Source organism: Synchiropus splendidus, chromosome 1 (assembly GCF_027744825.2).
Source record: "Synchiropus splendidus isolate RoL2022-P1 chromosome 1, RoL_Sspl_1.0, whole genome shotgun sequence".
Classification (NCBI taxonomy): domain Eukaryota; kingdom Metazoa; phylum Chordata; class Actinopteri; order Syngnathiformes; family Callionymidae; genus Synchiropus; species Synchiropus splendidus.
Window position 1 is genome coordinate 35,655,702 of NC_071334.1, and position 20,950 is coordinate 35,676,651.

At 41.1% G+C, this 20,950-nt stretch overlaps 1 protein-coding gene across 1 annotated transcript in view; it reads right to left on the minus strand.

Annotated features, from left to right (window-relative positions):
- Nucleotides 1–20,950, minus strand: part of anos1b (anosmin 1b) — a 45,490-nt gene that overhangs the window by 17,970 nt on the left and 6,570 nt on the right. Inside the window, exon 2 of the mRNA XM_053887663.1 lies at nt 10,517–10,564. Within this exon, the coding sequence (XP_053743638.1) occupies nt 10,517–10,564 (48 nt within the window). The remainder of the gene's footprint in view (nt 1–10,516; nt 10,565–20,950) is intronic.

Genomic DNA, 20,950 nt, shown 5'->3' on the forward strand with positions numbered 1-20,950 from the left:
GCAGCAATCCCAGGAGAGGCAATCGAAAAACTCTTTGTAGTCAGCACTGAGGCCCAACTTTGCTCCACAAGATATATTTTTATAGACATGTACTACCTTCAGTTTTCCCTTCCTTCCTTGAGTAGGAGACAGAGAGATAAAATAGAAAACACTGGAAGTGTAACCAGAGACTGAAGTGCGAGGCGTTTCTTTACGAACATCCCCTGGGCCACCTTATTCCTCCAAGTGCTGCATAAAGCCTAAAGTTGTCAGAATATACCCAAAAAGGTTGAGTTTTTCAGAAGCTCAACACCTTCCACAAGCATCCAAACCAAACCCTGTTTCCCCTACAGATACTTTGATCAGTCACTGATATGTTCAGGTTTTTTCAACCTTCTCCTCTTGTCTTTCACCTTCTCCCGCCTCTAATCTTCTCTCCTCTGCGCCTGCTGTCTTCACCCCATCACTCCACGTCTACTATTTCACCTCTCATCTCACCTCCCTGTCTTCTCTCTTTCTTCGGCAGACGCACCCACAACGTGCCTGCCAGTCCTTCTCGCCCTCTGTTTCATATAAGGCTCTAATGTCAGGCCATTACATGTTTATGAATGTAATGTTGGAACAGAAACTGGAACTTAATTATGGGGAACTTGAAGAGACTGTGCAAACATATTGTGTCACATTGGACTCATTGCCTATTCTGCTGTAGATTTGCACCATTAGTAATGACAGACATATATGGGCGGTTTGAAGAATCTTCGAAGGAGAAAATTGAAAACTGAACTGAATAAAAGATGGCCATCAAACTTGAGCGCCAACATGTTTGACTAGAACTCGCTGAACTGATTGTACCTATCAAAGGAGCCCAACTGACTTGTGACATGCAGGAGGAAGAAGACATACATGTAGAAAAAAAAAACACCTGGTATAGTTCACAGAACATATAATAAACATGTGCATCCACTAAATGCTCCAGCAATCTGGGCCCTCTTGAGTGGCACTCACACTCGCTTCTGTTTGTGCGAATCATTTCAGCGCAGCTTGAATGGGAGAGGAAGTTGAGCACAGTAATTCCACATATGACATTTTTAAGAGAGTTGGGGTGGTGCTTCTCCTGTACATGTCTTGTTGTCCCTCAACACCTACCGCATTACGGCTGGGTATGAATGAACAAATGTCTTCTCATACACAGTGCATACATTTGACATTTATTTGACTTACACTTCCCCACATTATATGACAATGTTCCCAATACATTGCAGCACATACAGTGGGGTGAACATTTCGTCTCACATTCCACCGAGATTAAAAATGAACACCGTGAAGGACAGTTCTTAAAATTTCTGCCCCTTGTTCCCACTTACTTGTTTTCCTGAACAGCAGTCAGTTGTTACTCTGTCATTCAGGAGCTCAAAAAGCCAGAGCTTTAAGTTAACATTAAGTCTCCCCCTATGAAACTCTGGAAAGCAAAATGCACTCAGTGAAGAAACAACTAAAGCTGACAATCTTTCTGGGAAAAGGAAATAGATTAACAAAAGGGGCAGAAATGATAAAAACTCATCTGTCTTTCAATCCCTCAGATTAAGTTGAGATACATGAGATGTTATTGTATGCTTGACGTGGCATTGAAATAAACTTCTACGACTATGACTAGCAATAGTGTGTATGCTCACGTCATGTCCTTTTATGCTGTGTTTTTTGTTACAGTCAGTCTGTTCCTTCTGAACGTTGAAAAAGCCTCCTACTGTTTTTTGGGTTTTTCATTGCTTTTGTCAATGAGTTTCACATTTTCAATTCCACGGGTAAGAACCTCAAATCTTCACAGTTGTTAAATATTTATTTCCACGCCCATGTGTGGTATGTCACCTCTTGTAATGAGTGATAGAAGATCTGAAAAGAAAACTTACCCATTTACTTATTTGTGCAGATGGAGTACAGAAGTGCAAATGGTTGTGAATAAATACAGAAAAACTTAAGTGGATGAATTTGCTTCCTGTTGGAAATTTGAATTATATTAGATTAGATTGCCTCTATTCTTCTGACAATGGGGAAATTTGGGTTGTTACAGCAGCATGAAAGCATTAAAGACTAACATTGAACATTAAAGACATAGAACATAACAAAAACATGACCAACACTATGGAAACAAAGAAAACACAGTGGTAACAGAAAAGTGAATCTAACAAAAAATGAAATACACTTAAAAAATAAAGAAATTAAAATAACATTAAACAATGAACAGTGAGTGTAGTCAATGTCCACCGCTGTGCAATGTGATAGCAGTGGGCAGGAAGGAGAGATTGAATTGCTCCTTCATGCAGCAAGAGTGGACAAGATATCATGGCCATTGCCGCTGGAGTGAGAGAGAGGCCATGGAATGAAAAACAGGAACCCATCTAGCACAAGGGTTGCATCTGCTGCAAGCCATGTCTCAACACTAACATCGTGCCTCACTCTGATGCTGGACTCCCTGAGGTGATGTACTGACTGGATTGTTGGAAAGTGTGATTAAAATTACTTCACGAAAATCAATGACAAATACTCGTGAAATACATGACACCACTTTACATTTTTACAACATGAATCTGTTAACTACATCAGACACCTAGCTAGCTGGTGAGAGACAATGGCATTTGAAGCTCTTTGAACTGGATCGCTTCACGAACACAGTTGTTCTCCAGCACAAGTCGAGCATAGGCATTGCACAGGGTTCTGGATCACTGCTGCAGAGACGGATCGCGCACCCATCAGAATTTGAAACAACTGATAAATCCGGCATAACTTCAGATTAAAAAATATACAGAATTGGTCTTTTCATTTAAAAAAAAAGCAGACTTTGACATGGGAGAAACATTTGACTTTGTGGTCTGACTTCTACACCTCTGACTGCTCATTACTCAGAGTGGCGTCTGGAGTGTGAGAAAGGAGCAGAGGTGATTCCGTGAATATACACTGGCAGTTACAACACTTTCAAATATCACTTGCATGTCCTCAATCACCGAGAGAGGAACAGACACGTTCGGCCCATGAAGGCGACATGATGAGTTATGTGTGTAGGGCAGAGAAATCTAGAAAGCCTCAGACACAGAAAAGGTCAGAGGACCGCGATGTTAATGTTTAACACACCAGAGCTACAGAGTGAAGATTAATGAGTGTGAGTGTTTGAATTTGTGAGTGGCTGGAACAGCATCTCCTCAGGTATCTGTAAAATAATGAATCACACGCACACACCTTGTCTAGCGGCCTCCTATGGCCTCTCCTGCTGTTTAATGGCCCCACCTGCCATGATGGAGGGATGACAGCCGCACTCAGCGAGAGGGACGAGAGGAAATGGGAGCTGGGGGGGGAGATGTGGTTTGAAAGTGGATGAAGGGGAGCGAGGCTGGACTGTCAGTTGAAAAGGAGCGAGGAGATGAAAGACAGAGAAACTGGTCCAAAGGAGAACTTGCAGGACTGCAGTGAGAGTGAACCAGTGAGCGACGGGGACCAGATGTGCCGACTTTATTCACATATGGTCACTGGATCAGTGGGTGCCATGTAAAAAAACGATATGTTAATGTGAATGTTACACTTGTCATCATTTGTTCTGGGTTTATTTTTCACGGTTGACTGAGTGTGTACAGTGTGGTATTTATTCAAAGTCCTTTCCAAGTCAGGTTTTTTCACTTTCCAATATTGAATGTTGCATGAATAAATCAAGAGGTCGACAGGTAATAATAATCGTGAACAAAAAAATCACTTCAAATTCCGTTCAAATTATAATTTAAACTAAAATGATACATGTTACAAGGAGAAGTAGAGCAGAATTGCATTTGCATATCAGATCCAAAATAATAAAGTTGCAACTGTCATGTGACCTCTGCGGTTTACTGATTTCATTGTATTGTTTTTTTTTTAAATAACACCGTATCTTTTTAACTAACAAACATGCAAACAAAATACTAATTGAGATTGTGGTTTAATGCTAGTAGCTCACTGGTGCTGTGTAGGGGTCAATCAATGATAAGTGGGTTAGAGGTTTGAATCATTTGCAGTGGCCGCTACCTTGTCTCATCATTGACAACAGATTGTGGAGGACGGCTGGCTTGTTTCGTAATTCCAAGCCATTTAAATTGTGCCCTGGTCATCCAAAACAACTGGGCAAAATATAAATATTAATTTTGTGTAGCATTCAAGTCACTACACTGCCCACTCAAAAGTACTGTTCTAAAAACATGTCTCATCATACAATACAACTGTAATACCTTTTTTATCAACTAACTAAGTGGGAATGTTGAGAAGAGACGTTTGAATATTTTTTAATGGGTCACAAACACACAAGTTGTTTTTGGATGAGTATGATACGATGTAGATTAGATTTGGCAACTAACAAAAGCAGCCCTTTGGGCATAAATCATAGGTATTGTAATACAATATCAGCTGTTGTGAGTGATGAAAGGAGTGCGATGGGATAAGAGAAGCTCGGGCTAAGGTGACTTGATCCTTCTGCTCTTTTGTTCTACATCCAGTCGATTTGTCAGTGGACGTCCCGCTGCCTTTCCCACCTGGTCCACATTACCGCGTCTCTGCATGTGAGTTTGCATGATCTAAGAGTGTGTGAGGGAGAATAAGGAGATAAAAGAGGGAGGAAATGGACAGATGGAGGAACTGAGTGAAGGTTTGTTCAACTTTAGTGGACTCCCGTGTGTGTCAACAGCACCACCAATGATGGGATATGAACCATATGTGCTGCAGAACCATCTGCCTGGTCTCTTCCACATAGAATGTGATTCGACAAAAAAACCAAGGTCCTCATCAGATGGTTAGTGCCCTGTTCTGTCACCGTTACAAAACATTTTCTTAATATCACGATAACCATCAGATAAAATATAGCAAAATCAGAAGATAACATTCCCCACACTTTTCCATCATAAATTGGTTCAACTGTCCGAATTTAACAAGCGAAATAGATAACAGGAATAGGCAAATAATCCTTGTGGTTGCATGGTATTTTGTTAATGTGTGGGTGTGTTACAAAGAGTGATACTAGTGACGGAGAACAATACAGTCTGGACAGAGACCCAGACCGTAGCGGGGGAAAACAAATATGAGTCCCCAAATTATTGTGAAAACCTCAATGTCAAACGTTATTAACCAAACTGCAATGCCAAGGGTTTTATGAGATCCTGCAGGAGAATGTACTTTGACACAGAGCAGCATTTTGTCGGATTTGCCTCAATAATAAGCCTAAAATTGGTTTTATAAACACAGAAAAACTGTGGGTCTACAGAGAAACTGCATCTCACTGCAATATTTAGCTTTAGTGGCATTCAACTTTGGACTTCAACTTTTCAGCCTTCTGTCTTGAATGATTTCTCACTGGGGTGAAGTCACAGGTTTATTCACTTGTTCATTAATGGCTTCATGAATCTGGATGGTTTGAGGGTTAGAGATAGTGGAAAAGCTTCCCACCATGTTCAGTGCAACTGTTACTGTTCAAGTTTTAAAATGCAGAGTGTCGGATGAATGAGACCATGAAGCGGATTCTGCCATGGCGAACGCTAGTGAGAAAAACCGGCAGATAACGTTGAAGTCTTAACTTGATTGATGATATGTGGCCAGATTCATTCAGTGGCAGTCCCAAAATACCTCTCTATAGTCAGTAATGTACATTTAATGTACATTTAACTTATGCCGTGGTCATATATCCAAAGAGAAGTCAGTCACAAATGACCATTGTATTAAATGAAGTCACTTCTTCCTCTCTTGACCCAAGGTCCACAACATGTTGGGAGGAACTATTCCAGACAACACTTTCAGACACGCAGTAACAACTACTCTGTGAATGGTGGCTTGAAAAGCGTGGGGTGTTGTGTTCACTGTCTGTGTTTCTGTAGGAAATATTGATGTATTTTCTTCCTGTCTGGGTCACTTGGAGGCTGATGAGGTGAATTTTAAGAGCAAATTCAGACAGGTTCACCTCCTTTTCTCCATTTGTTATTAATATTATTCGAAATTTACACAAATAGAGTAAGCATTTACAAACGGATCCAAACACATGCTAAAGCCAGACAGAATATATGACTTCTCCACTTGGTTCCGGTTCTGTCTGGATCCTTGCACTTATTCATGACTACTTTCTTCATGGAAAGCAAGAAGTCTTCTCCACATTTTGGAGTTTTTTTTAACCAACATGCTTTGATGATTCTGAATGAGTTTCCTCATCTACAGTATATGCTGCCATTCAAGAGCAGTATGATGTCATTTGGTTTAAAACGGGCTGGTAGCAAAAAAGTAAACAATGAATGGGGTAGCGTACAGCAGAAGAGTCACGGAACTCAAAGCTTCAAAGCTTGCAACAATGTGGGAAGATGGAAATGGCCAGCTGGGGAGTCCACAGTCCAGGAACCAAACCTGAAACACCACTAAAATGTTACTAAAACATCTATTCCTTGCTCCATCATCTACATTACAAAAAATGTAATGTCAATCTGTTCAACAGACAAATAGACAGCAGCAAAAAACTTCCTTTGTAACATAAAAACTTTTACTCTACAAGAAAGCGTAGATATGACTCTGACTCAAAATATTGTGAATCAAATAACACAGACCACAACGGCTTAGCTAGCATTGGATCTTTGGAGTCACACTGGCTTGCACGGGTGCAAAACAGCAAGACATGGTGTCAAACTACTTGCATCTTTCTTGTTTGGACATCCATCAGCAGCAGATGAAACAAGGAGGAAAAGGAGGAAATAATGGATAGAGATAAGTTTGTTTAAGGTCACAAGAGCCGAGCTTGCCTGTGTTTCTTTCTTTTAAGTGCTGATGTCATGCTCAGCGTGGCTTCCCATACAACATTATCTGTTGACGGTAGCTTTGAGGAGGACACGCTCTCTGCTGTTACAGGCGTTAACCTCCGCTGACCTCTGCACAAACCGGAGTGAGATAGGCATCTCAGTGGAAATCTGGCCTCCGTCCACTTCTTCCTCTTTCAGAATAGTCATGTGTATTTGTAGCTCTAAGATGTTGGGCTAAAATACGGCTGGGCTGTGCTTACAGCAGGGACCTAGCCTTTAAAAACAACTGAACCTGAACAGAAAGTTCAGGAAAATACATAAATTCAACATTTGACTGGTTGTCAGGAGATCATTAATATAGATTAATTTATCACCTGTGAGGTGAAGGCCGAGTACGGCAGTTAATTATCATGTTCGGCACAGCATGTTTTGTCTTAGCATATAGTCAGAGCTGCGGACCACTTGCACCCGAGTGACACTGTGTAGAAAGACCAGATGACAGTGAAGCATGACATGGTAGAGCCCTGTACTCTCCGGTGAGTCACACAGACAGCCATTCTTCAGTGGAGAAAGCAGATTAAAGTGCGCAAATCTGAAGGGAAGAACACACTCACTCATCGTATTCACTTTTATCAGTACGTCAACTTGTCAGTTAGGTCTGTCAATAGATTAAAAGTTTTTAATCTCAAGTAATCGCACAAAAGCTGAGTCAATCAACACAAGAGTGTCCAACAACGCTGGTACAATGTTATGCTTTTAGCATGTTTTGGAGCCTTTTCAGAGGCTCGAATGTTCTTGATAGTATCTGTTATGTTAGGTAGTTGTAATAAAAATGAGGAAAGCGTGATACAATTACAACATCTTCCTTTAAGTTACATTTAGAACAGAGATTACATCAGCTTTTAGTGCGATTAAATGACAGCCTTAATGTAAAGTCATACACTTTACTCAGTGTCAGGACTGGAGCACACTATATAAGCAGCGCGCACATGTTTATGTATAGTTAAGATGAACTAATGAGTTGGGCAGATAACAGATTTCCTATTATTATAAAAACACACAAATATCATTAGAAATGACAAATATCATATTAGAATAAAGCAGGATGAAAGTCACTCCATCTCTGACACAGCAGCAGAGGTCTGTAATTTGAAATTGAATGTGCCAAGACTGTAAGCGTGAAGGCCTCTAATGACTGATGGCAGCAGGCAGCAATGAGTTCTAGTGGCCTTCAGTGGTGCTCTGTGGAGGGATTGGCCAGTCTACGCAACAGCTACGCTGTACTCTGCTTCGCCAGCTCACCACACCAGGGAGGATGGTGCTGCCAACAACAGACTCATGGAACTGATATTTAGGAACCGTCTTGCATAACACCTCATCTCCAGTTTGTCACCCTGGATGGAAGGGGTGCACTATTCCTCCTCATGTGCATAACCACTTCTTTGTTCTTCATCCCACTGAGATTCAGATAGTTCTGCTCACATCATGTGGCGCAGCTGTCCACAGCAGCCCTGTACTAAGTCACCACCCACACTGATACATCTGTATTAATTACTGTCGTAGTTAAGGAGGAGTTAAGCCCATGTCACAAACATCAGGTGCTTACTGCCCTCAGAAGTGTTATTGGGATACAAATACCTCCCCAGGGAGACAGAGGTTCAAATTCACAGAGAATTTGTAAAGTAACCCAGCTGCAATCCGTTTATCCCAAAGCATCAGTAGCACTGAATCAAGAAGACCATGGAGAACACGGATCTCAAACTAATAAACATCTGCGGCTCCCTAGACAGAAACCAAAAATATAGAATGGTTTCTCCCTGACGGGTCATTTTGATTCATTTATGTTTAGCAGATGTTTATTTGCAATAAATATAACAAGTTCCACATCACTCTCCACCCATTTGTCTGAGAGATGGGACCTGCAGTCTTACAACGTGTGTCTGCTGCAGACTGGCAGCTAAAAATAATTATGGAAACTACTCGATTCAAACAAAGAATTAACACACACATGCACTCACTGAAGCTGTCTGGCACGCACTCTAAGTGAATACGCAGCAGCCAATGTTTGCTCCAGGGACGGTGGATAATGGGGATATAGAGGACCATGTTATTTGAACTGAAAACACAACCTTTCCGACCAGCAGCAGCATGGGCGTAGAGATTCCACGCAGGAGGGACGGCAGCCGGTTGAGTCTGCTTTTTGACCCTCACGACAAGGAGCATATCCCGAAACTATTGTCCTTTGATAAATTACACAAGCAGTCATATATTCAACTAGGACATTTCTCCAGCACACTTAAGATCACTGACGTGTACTGCTTCGATTTACTTAAAATACGTGACAGTTATTAGCTCCATGTGCTCATAACATAGAGTTGGCAGCACAAGTTGCAATATTCTATATGAATCACACAAAAGTGCAGTGTTGACAACACACAAAATCCTCATCCTTTCCCACAGGACCAATAAAGCTCAGTTGAAAGTGGGTTTATTCTTGGAAGATCACCAAGCTGGTCAATGGTGCATCAAAGTGAGGATGAGGTGAGAGCTTTCCACACGCTCACACTGCAGCGATTAAATCCGATACTGATTCATGAGCCAAAGCTCTGAGTAACTAGGAACAATGAATCGTTTATAGCGTTTGTATACGAATGAACATAATTTATGACTCATGTCAACAACCAGATATTATGGCGTATGAACTTAAGTGGAGCTGGAGCATTTCATCTTCCACAATCGGAGTCTGACAGGAATTCATAAATAAAGAGCAGGCGCAAAGCAATAGAAAATTCAAGAGTAAATATTGTTTAACACCAAATTACAGGAGAAGAGAAAGGAGAAATATAGTCTATGGTGGAATTAGATGGGAAAGCACTTATAAGTGGTTGGTTGCTTCAAATGTAGGTGTGTTTTGGCTCTACTGAAACCCCGATCAATGCAGCATGCTATCCAAATAACGCTGTGCAAACAAAAGATTGAGTGCGTGCACAAGGAAGAGAGAGGTACGTTTCAACTCATCTAGACCAGGTAAGAACATTTTTCATTATGGAATGGGGGCACTTAACACACAGTCAGGAGTCAGCACGATTGCTGTGTCTGACTGTTTCAACAATACAGGAAGTGACTACAGACAACCTGAAGCACTGTTTTTGAGTGGAGGTGACTTTGAGAACTTGGACTACTCACATGACTGGGATTCGATCCACATGATCAAGAATAATGAATCAGTCAATGAAGATTTTATTTCAAAAATAAAAATAGAGAAAACATGTGATCCAAAATCATTTCCTTTCCACAACAAAGCCATAAGCACAGTGGTCTGTGGAGAGCATAAATTTATAGGTGTGAGACTGACTTAAGTAAGTATCAAATGCTTATATAAAAGTAAATGAACCTCTAAATATTTAATTACGAACACAATACTAATATTAAAGCAAGCTAACATAGTAAATGATGGGTTTAATAAAGCACAATTCCCTGATTTTTTTTCCAAGATTGAAGGGAAAGGCTAAAAACCCTCCACGTATATATAAAAACGCCCACATAAAAACACAGGAGTCACACCACCTCCAGTGATCCCCCAGTCCACAAGGAACCGTTGCTAATGAGGCAAACAGGAAAGAAACCCTCATGGGCTTCCGATCCATAAACATGCACATCCCTGGCAGAGAGTGGTGGCCTTGTGCATTTTTAATTCTGTTTGTTCTTCTGCGTGTGTGTGTGTGTGTGTGTGTATATGCGTGTGTGTGTGTGTGTACCTGTGCACAGCGCCTGTGGTTTTCACACCAGACCAGAACTTGCTCACTCTGGAAGAAAAGCACAAGTAAAAGGATTAAAATAAACAGTGGAAGAAATAAATCTTGTGAAGACAAATTATGTGCTAGACACATGGCGACCGTGTTCGGGAACTCAAAAGGAGTCAGAAAGCAAAATATTGTTCATAAAAGGTCACAGCAGAAATGGCCCAACAAGGAAAAACCCTCAAAGAAACACGCAGTCGCCCTTTTTCTTCTTTATACGCGTCCTCTGGGTGCAAATGACTTAACACTCTGTCTGAGTTTGCGGTCGAAAACCAGTGAGTCCGCATGTGTAAGCCCTTGATGCCAAGGTGAGTCAAAACCACCAGTAAACAGGGGCACTTCACCGCTGTGACAAAGCGGGGCGTCATCATCCGAACCCTGAGACAGAAATATAAATAATCTAAATCCTCCAAGGCAAACGTGCACCTCAGACTTAATTACCCATTAAATTTCTAACTACATTCATGTATATCACTCGTCACCAGGCGGGAGTGGGGACACCCAGGAGAGTTTAGGGAGTGGAAGAACAGAATAATATACTGCTCCACCTTTTAAAATGCAAAAAAAGAACGTTTAGAAACGTTTAGAAGAACTACCAAGACAGATATTGGCCATTATATACATTATAGGTAAAGGATTGTCTGGTGTCTGCAGTTTTCATATTTGTATTTTAGTTTGTATGAGTGCAACAAAACTTCAAGTACGCAGGTTTTCAACACGGGCTGTGTGGAAAATGACAGCTTGTCTGTTGTTCATACATATGTATATTTTCATTTCTGAATATGTTGTAATCATAAACAATAATACTGCGTATTCAGGATGTCTATGTACTGTGTAAAGTGTGAAATAATAAAAAATATAGGAAATATAGGAAAATAAAAAACAACAAATGACAACAAATGTGAAATGATGGACATTAGATTTTCCATTATGAAATTCAAATTTCAATTTGAAGTTGAAGTTCTTGCACGAATTATTATATGTGAATCAAAGATGATCCAAAAGTTCACAGACAAGACATCACATACCAAAATAAAATAAATGGTTTCTACTGACCTTTGTCATCATTATTTCCCATCAGCAGTTTCTACAGCAAGTCCTCCACTCTGACTTACATTGACTGCTCTGCATTCCCCATTTCCATAAACCTATTTGGGCAACCAAATCCTTGTTTTCCATCTCCAGCATCCTTGATCCAACATTGCTGTCTCCTCATGCACAAACAATCTGACCTCCCCAACTTTGTCTCCAAACTTCATTGCATGAGATGTCCCTGCTATACTCATTTCAGTTCTCCAATGACAACCTCAAGTATCACTGACACTTCCACCTCTTTTGCCTTCATGTCTGAGCTACTGTCAGAAAAACTTTTAAACTTCAACACATTCAATGTGACGTGAGGGTCAATGCTATTGTTCAGCTTCAAAATGCTTAGAAACAATGGATCTCTCACTGGTAATATATCTGCAGTCATCAATCTACAGTAGTTTTGCTGTCTTGGTGTTCACTTTTATACCAAGAGGATTTTGAGCACATGGTTTTCATTCACTCACAAGAAATTCAGTGACCATTTCCCCAGTTGCTGTTTCCTGAACCAGATTTTTACCAAACAGCTTAATTTAGTAAACACAGGATTTGACAATATAAAGCCCTCTTCTTCATGTTATGTTCCGCTTCAGACGTCAGACTTCACATTCTCATCACCTATTCTCTTAACGCCACTGAATTCTCCTCAGAAGTCCTTAGCACCCATCATTTGGACATGTGAACGTCTGAACACAGCTCTGTCTCAATCCAGCGTGTAGATGTTGAGATGTTTGACAGGAAGAGTGAAAACTTAGTCCAGCTGCAGGCAGACAGCCACAAATATCTATTGCATGAAATTCATTGGCAATCCATCCAATAGCTGTCCAGACATGTCACTAAAGAGCAATAATGTGAACCACAGAGCAGCGAAGTCAAGCAATCACCAGAGCTAATCATCTGGAGACCACAGATGTCGGTATAAATTCAGATGGACACCATCCAACATGATCTGGGCTCTTTCAGTCAGGAGGGTCAAAGTGGACAAACAGGAATGTAGCGTACCTGAATGAGACGATAACAAGGACATCAATTTTAAAAAGGTTCAGATGTGAAAACAGGATAATCTTGGGCCCAGATGGTGAAATATTGACAAATATTAAATAGACTGTCATGAATTCATCCGGACGTTCGGCTTCCCACAGGAGGACTGTGCAATCATCATGTATTTTTCTTAATATTTTGGCACCAGACCAGTGTCTGGTTAACAAATGCTCTCATCAGCCACATAGGTGCAGCTCGAGTTGCTCGATTGCACGAGGATGCTGTACGCCACTTATATTTATCATCCTCTCCTGTTTCATCAAGCACAAGAGGAGCCTTTCCTCTGTGAAGGCAGCTCCATAGGAACATGAGCCAAAATCACATCTTTTTAGGGGCGCCTTGTTTTCTCAGCGATGGAAGTCGTAAAGGTTTGTCTTCATATCGGTGACATTTGTCTAACAATAACATTACTTTCATTAGTGTAGGGAAGAATGAACTAAACTTTGGCTCGAATTATATATTGAGAAGAGAAACAAACGCTTAATGTTCAGGCTCAGTCCCACCAGAGAACTGAGATGAGTCACTCAACAAAACGTGGTTTGATGGAAATCCATTTGCCTTGATGACAATGTGAAAATGATACGTGCAAACACAATCCATGCCTGAGTGACAAGCTAATGACGGACTGCAATGCAGTAAAGACGAGTAACAATGAGATTACAATAACGCTACACACAGTGACATAATATGACAGCACACAACCATGGTGAGCTAACATTATAATGATCCGGTAATTCACAGTTTTTTCTGCAACTAATGTCCTTTAAGATGACGCATGGTGTGAAGCCTATTGCCGGTTACTAGGGGCAAACAACAGAGGACACAGCAGAGAGGTCGCCAGTCCATTGTTGACACATTTGTACATACAATCCTCAAACACACTCACATCCACAGCAATGTGGAGTCACCAAGAGACGTGTTTTCAGTCTACGGGAGGAAGCAGGAGGGCCTGGAGGAAACCCCTACCCAACTCTAGGAGGAAATACAAACCTGATTAGTCCGAAAGTCAGACATACTAAAGCAGGAATTAAACCCATCACCTTCTTGTTGCGTGTCTGTCTCAAAAATGATTACATCCGGACATACTACAGGTCCATAACAGCAACAGCAGAAAGCTAAGAAGTGAATCCATTTGAGTTCATGCATCATATATCTGTACATTTCACATGTACCTGTACAGTATGTGCATCCAATGCGAAAATACATGCAACATACAAGAAAAAGACACACAGTAGTTTTATTAAACCTAAGGTATTTCATCCACAACTGGGATTGTTGGTGCCAGTGAGCTGTTTTTCATCATCAGCATAACCTGCGCCAAGCAAAGACCTATTGTGAGAGTGCTGAGAAGCAGACGTGTCTGTGATGGGTATGTGACTATATCAGTGAGTGCGCGAAAGGAAGAGATAAGTCTTCTTCACGCCACCTGAAGCGTCTCATGAGTGAGCTGTATTTAGTGAAGGTCATCAGGCACAGACACACGGAAACCCACTTTTAGGAAGCCATTGTGCTTCTGGTATGAGGAGGTTGAAGGGGTTAAAGGTGGAGCAAAACAGCAGAGGTTAAAGGTCAGGATTAGGCGTTGAGGGCTTTCACGCTGCGTGGAATATGGTGAATTGATTTTCTTCACTCCTTTAAATAAGATCCTTTTTACTGTTCAGTAGAATCGGTGGTCTGCTCTCACCCATTGTTTCTGTTTCACAGAGTGGAGATGGAGTTGGGCTAATTCAGAGGTTGAGATGTAATTCTATCTATCTACAAGGGATGACAAGAAATCAGGGCTAGAAATCTTCACCTTTCCACACTATATCTTCCCCCCGATTAGGCAATTAAACCTGAGTAACTGCGTTGTCCATATTTATCTAACTGTGTTAAACACATGATATTAGACTGTATCCCACCATCTTTTTTTAAACATACAAATGATACAAAGGACGGCTGAGCGTATATACATCGTCAATTAACCACCGCCTAGTCCTGTTCAGGGTTGTGGGGAGTGTTGGAGTCTATCCCAGTGGTCATTGGGCGAGAGGGTGTAACACGCCCTGGACAGGTCGCCAGTCCATCGCAGGGTACACACACACACCATTCACACACTCATTCACACCAGTTTTAGAGTGTCCAATAAACCCACTGAGCATGTCTTTGGGAGGAAACCGGAGAACCTAGAGAAAACCCACACGTACACATGGAGTACATGCAAACTCTATGCAGAAAGGCAAAGTCAGACCAAGGAATCCAACCCACAACCTCCTTGCTGTAAGACGAGAGTGCTATAACCACTAGGCCGGTTCTGTAGCATGACTTGATAAAATGCAATCAAGTAAAAACCGAGGTGGTCTGAGAACTGACGAATATTTCAGACATTATAACGTCTGCTACAAAACATGATGGCAAAAAGAATGTAAGAGTTTACACAACCCTTAGTCTTTGAAGTTGTTTAATGCCTCCCAACTCATTTTTGGCTACCAAGTTACATTCCCTGCATTTCCCAGAATGTCATGTACACGTTGCCAGATGAAAGAACAGGCTTTTTTTCTTCTCCATGTTAAATTTCTCCTACACTAATTGCGCAGCTCCAAAATATGCTCTCTGAAGTTCAATCAAATTCCTCAATAAGATCTACAGGGAGTGAGTGAACATCCATCTTCCAGCAGGATTTCATCTTCTATCCTCCTCTGCTCTTTCAGGGGATGAAAAAAGGCAATGAGTGAATAAAGCGCCTCACAAAAAACACACTACTTGTCACTTCCTGCTCCCATAGCTGTCATTAGACCTACCCACCCGCTGCTCACTCTCCGTTAGATGCCAACTAAAAATAATTGCGGTGAAATACAATGATAATCCACAGTAGTTAAACATCTCCACTAAGCAGACATGAAGTCGTTTTCCCCTCAGCTGCTCTTCCATCTTCATACTGCCACTTAATCTTTTTTTTCTCACATAACATCATCCACACTCATTTACTACAACCTTGGTAATTTTCATTTTCATTCCCCATTCCTTATATATACACTCACACGTGGATGCAGACACTCTCATCCAAAGTCAACTTCACCGGACATATTTGCTGTCAGAGCCACTCGCGGCACTATGTACGGTCCCGGCTGTTAAACACTGTTCAAAGTTGACGTTCTGAGACTCCTCGACAGAGTAAATGCTGGCAGGAAAACAGCAGCACATGCTCTAAACGTCAAGGAAGAGGAGATGAGGAGCAAGAACTTGAATGAGGTCGGGGAAGTAGGAGGTAGGTAGAAAAAAGGGAGCTAAGGGTGAAAGACGGGAATAAATGTTAGTTAATAGGAATGTGGTGGGTATTGGCCAGAAGAGGAGGATACCAGTTGCAAATCAAGGAGCAGTAAATTCTGGTAATTGCAGTTTCTCTGGCAGCAGTTTGGGCTTCAATGTGATTGTTGGAAATCTACATCGAATACTGTATTTTCATCAGTAATTGAATAAGATTTCAGTTACAAAGTGGCTACACAGCGGTGTTGGAAAATGTTAAAATATAATGCAGCAAACGTTAGATCCATTTTCCGGAGAAAAATGCTATTGAAATGCTACTAGGCAATTTACTTCTATTGATTTTAGTCTCTGCACACCCTGCAAAAACGATCTATATTTCTCCTTAACATATAAAAATATATAATAATAACATTTTGAGTCATTTGGATGGGGTGTGACTGTGATAGAGGAGATCAGAAATGAGTGTATCAGAGGGACAGCTCACATACAGAAGCTTGGAGACAAAGTTGGTGAGGACAGATGATTTGGACACATGGAGTGGAGATACAAAGAATGGAAGAAACAGAAGTACCTGGCAAAAGAAGATGAAGTAGACAACCACTGAGGTTCATGTGGCAAACAGGACATGTAGAGGACACGTGTGAGTAGAGGGGACATGCAAGACGGGAAATGTCAAAGATGTAGAAGAAATTCCCAGTTGGGACAGCAATTTTTAAAAAACTAATAACCCTATCAAATTACTCTGTCAGAAACATTGCTTACTATTGATAGACTGGTGTTCAATGTTGCATTTTGATCATTCAAAATGATGTGAAGGCCACCAACTTGGTCGAGCTAATGATCGACTCATCTCTAAGTAACTCGGTGTCCAACACCATGAAAGTTTCAGCTCAGATTAGTACTTGCTGGCCAGTCTGCATCAAGTCTCCATGTCCACACACAAATCCATGCATGCACATGGCTAACCTTAACCAAGACCCAAAGCAAACTTCAACGCCTCAACATGAGGCTTAACAAAGTGAGGACAGGCCAAAATGTCCTCACTCTGTCGACTGAAAGGTCATACCGGTTTTCACAAAGATAGAAGTACACACAATACACACCATCCTTGTGGGGTTCGCTCATTGCCATAAAGCTTCCCCCAGCCTCTCACCCAAAACGGAACCATCACCGTAACCAGGACTCTGAACCCAAATTAGAGATATACAGAGAAACAAATTGGCTGAATTAAGTTAACAATCGTATGCTTTGCATTTTCCTTCTCTGAGATTCATGTTGGAGGTAAGCCAAAATCTGATAGCTTTTCTAGACCCTGTGATATCACTGCCTGTTTGTGGAGACCCAAGAGGTTTGTCTCACAGGTGGTGAGTAAATGATAGACACAAATGTAGAACTGAGTCCACATGAGGACCATGGGCATCATCGGGTCAGTGTACTGCAACATCCATAGGTGATGAGCTACAGCCTCTCCCAGTACATGTATTTGACGGACCACGATAAATAGGTTGCCTGTCCTCAGATTTCGACCCCATACATGAAAGCCCTGCATTTTCAGCTATTTTTGTCAACATGAAGTCATGTACAGCTCACAACGTCTGCGTTCCCTCACCGTCTGTTGAGCAGCATGCCGCCTTTTAAGGTCGACTATTAAAAAGAACCAAGAAAGATGTGCAAAGATGAGCGTTCCGGAGACGCTTCCAGGACATGAGTCCAGTCCCTTAAATCTGGAACTCAGATGCATATGTTCACATTGAAATGGTGTAGGAAATAAGTGGATAGAACGATACACATATCAGTTCATTTTGACTGCTGAGGAAGTAAGGCTGCAAGTGATTCTGACTTTTAAGTTAACAGTTATACAGAGTTTAACGTCGCACCAAGAAGCTCCTGATTCATATAAGAGGTATTCCTGACAGTGTTTTTAATGGGTGGGGTTAATATACATTTCCTAATGTAAACATTTCCAATCATAGTGAGAGAGACATTATTTAACAACGCTCAAATCACCAGGTTTGGTCCTTTCCAAACAGATCAAAACTTCTAAAAGAGCTACAATAAAGAAAAACCTCAAAAGAGCAGTACCTAAAAGAGGCGTTAATATTGCCATCAACATGTTTCATCTCAGTTCAATGTGTTATCACAGTTGTGTGACAGCCTACATGCAAATGTCAAGAAAATCACATTTTGAATATAGAAGTGCAAAAAAAGAAAGAGACAATTTCCACATGCCTGGATTTGTGAGCTTGGGGCTATAAACACAGGATCTCAAACGTTTTCATCCAAGGATCTGATACCGAAATAAGTCAGTGAGTCTGAGACACGAGGGACCCATCAGAACACAGAAAAGACCCAAAGTGAAGAAAAACACTGCACTAAAGGACTTCCACATGGCTGCGATGGTCGCCGTAATCACTGCTGAAGAATAACAACTGTGCATTACTCCATGGAGCAGCAGGAGCTCACGCACACTCCCAGCGACTCAAGAATATGTGGCCTGATCACACGCGTACACAGCTGCACACAGCCTCCTAAAAGAGAATGACATGAATCTCGCTTTTGCCAGATGCAGTTATAAAGTGTTTCACAAAAAGGGCGTGAGGGCAACAGGGTGAGTGAACACCGAATGAGTGTTGTGGTCAGTGTTTGTGAGGAGCAGCAGAAGTGAGTCTATTTGACACGAAGCATTAACTCTGCCAATCTCTCCCAGATGACGAGAAACAAACATTTGAGTGTGTGTGTATTGTGGACTGGACCATAATGTGTGTGGTTGGAGGTTTATGAGTTACTTCCCGAGAATAAGGATTTTCCCAAAAAACTCACGTTGTGGTCATAACATTCCTAACACACTCCCCTCACCATTCTCCGTGCATGTGCAACGCTGCGTTTATCACTGTGGTGTCTGCGGGGAACAACTTCCTAAATACAAGTAGCATCACAACAAGGTTGCCATTACAAACCTCTTGAGAGAGCAAGTTTCACATTTAGCCGTACCAGACACCACCAGATAACAGAGACAAATGCAGCATTGCCATCATTACAATAAGGTGTATCTTTGCAACCAAAACCAAATTGCTTTCACCAGGAAATATCAGTTAGCTGAGAAAATGTTGGCTGAAGGCTGCCTTTTTTGTCAGTGTATCACGCAAAGTCCACTTTCCCAACGTCAATATATATATATATATATATATATATATATATATATATATATATATATATATATATATATATATATATATATATACATACATATATATATATATATATATATATATATATATATATATATATATATATATATATATATATATATATATATATATATATATATATATATATATATATATATATATATAAGCATTAAGCATATACATAAATATATGAAACAATATATAACAGAAGATGAACCGGGGAGTGGGAGGAGCAGAGGTAGCAGACTTTGTGCCAATAGTCCTTCGATTAAAAAATCTATTGAGTTACATTTGCAAACGATACAGTTTAAGTTTGGAACTTATCTGTGGTTTCCTCCTGTCATCAGCGTCAGACATCCCATCAATCACCGCACGCTTCCGCGCAGCGAGTGTGGCGACTCGCAAGATGTGGATAACCACGAGATTATGCGGGTAAACAAATATGGTGACTGAGCTACGGCTGTAAAAGGGTTGAAAATCTGCTAATTTGGATCATATTCTGGGAAACTACTGGGCAGAAACTTTTTTTTCATGGAAACCAGTGTGAAAACACTACGAGTTGGGCATTATACAGGCACTGATAATTGGACATTTGGGCGTCCTGCTGAGAAAAGCTGGGCGTCCTGTCCTGAATGCAAGAGGGTGTCCGTTGTTGCTTGTTATATTCCAACCAGGTGACAAAGCGCTCACTATAAAAACACTGTAATTACTGATTGTTCACAGTAAATCAGGAAATAATCTTTTGATTCATGGTTAATGTGTGTTTTCCAATCTAAAGTGTTACTAGAGCCTCACAGTAACAGCTTCGATTACAGCCAGAGACGACTTTGTTATGGCAATGATCCCATTTCTGCGCGCAGTTAGCATGCCCTCCCCTTATTTGTGTGAGTTTCTTCTTGGAACTCTGGTTTCTTCCAATAGTCCAACAACATACAGTGGTGAATCGATGACTCTAAATTGTGCTTAGGTGTAAAAAAAGTTAAACTGTACGCAGAGCCCAAGTTGTAGCTGAGTCCACAGAATAAAGCCTGAAATACACAATAGGGTCTCCTTGAAGATTCATCTATCAATTTCTGCTGTACATTAATCTCATCATGCTCATTGTAGAGGTTTTTCTTTAGCACTAATGTTGCAATTGCTTCTTTCTGGCGACCCACCAGTTTCTAATAAATCTGTAATCAAAACAGTCTGCAATTGCAAGATAAAGAGTTGGAAACGGTCTATATGAAGGATAAAACATCTCCTAAAAAGACATTCAATCTGTTAACCCCCATATTTGTTGACATACCACAAGTCAGCAAGTGTAATTACAACTTTCACGAACCATGCTGGGCCTGATTCTCAATACTGCGCAGCTCTACGGGATACATAATAAATTATCATCAAGGCCTGACATACTAGGTGGAAGAACCCCTCCCAGGGTTCTGCATCAGCTGTAATATCACTTTACAGTTCTGATGGGACTCAAAGAACAAAAGCATACATTCCCGTTCCAGCTGTGATTTACGATCTTGGAATTTTTTTCAGGTTTCAGGTGAGAGTCGCTCCTCAACCACCAAAACTTTTATCCCCCTCTATCTCCCAGGCTGACAGATCAAATGTCAGTGAAACACAAAGCTGTAGTAAGAGGCAGCAGATTTATCTCTCAAGTGAATCGATCTCTTTGTCTGCTGCCATCACACACCCTTGCGCGACCCGTCTCATGACTTCGTTGCAGTCTTTCTCTCTGTGTGCCTGTCACACATGTCTGTGTGTGTGCGTACTTGCTTTCTGACGAGTCCTTCTTTTGTACGACCTGTCTTCGTGCACAACTAGGTCTGTCTACCTGCCT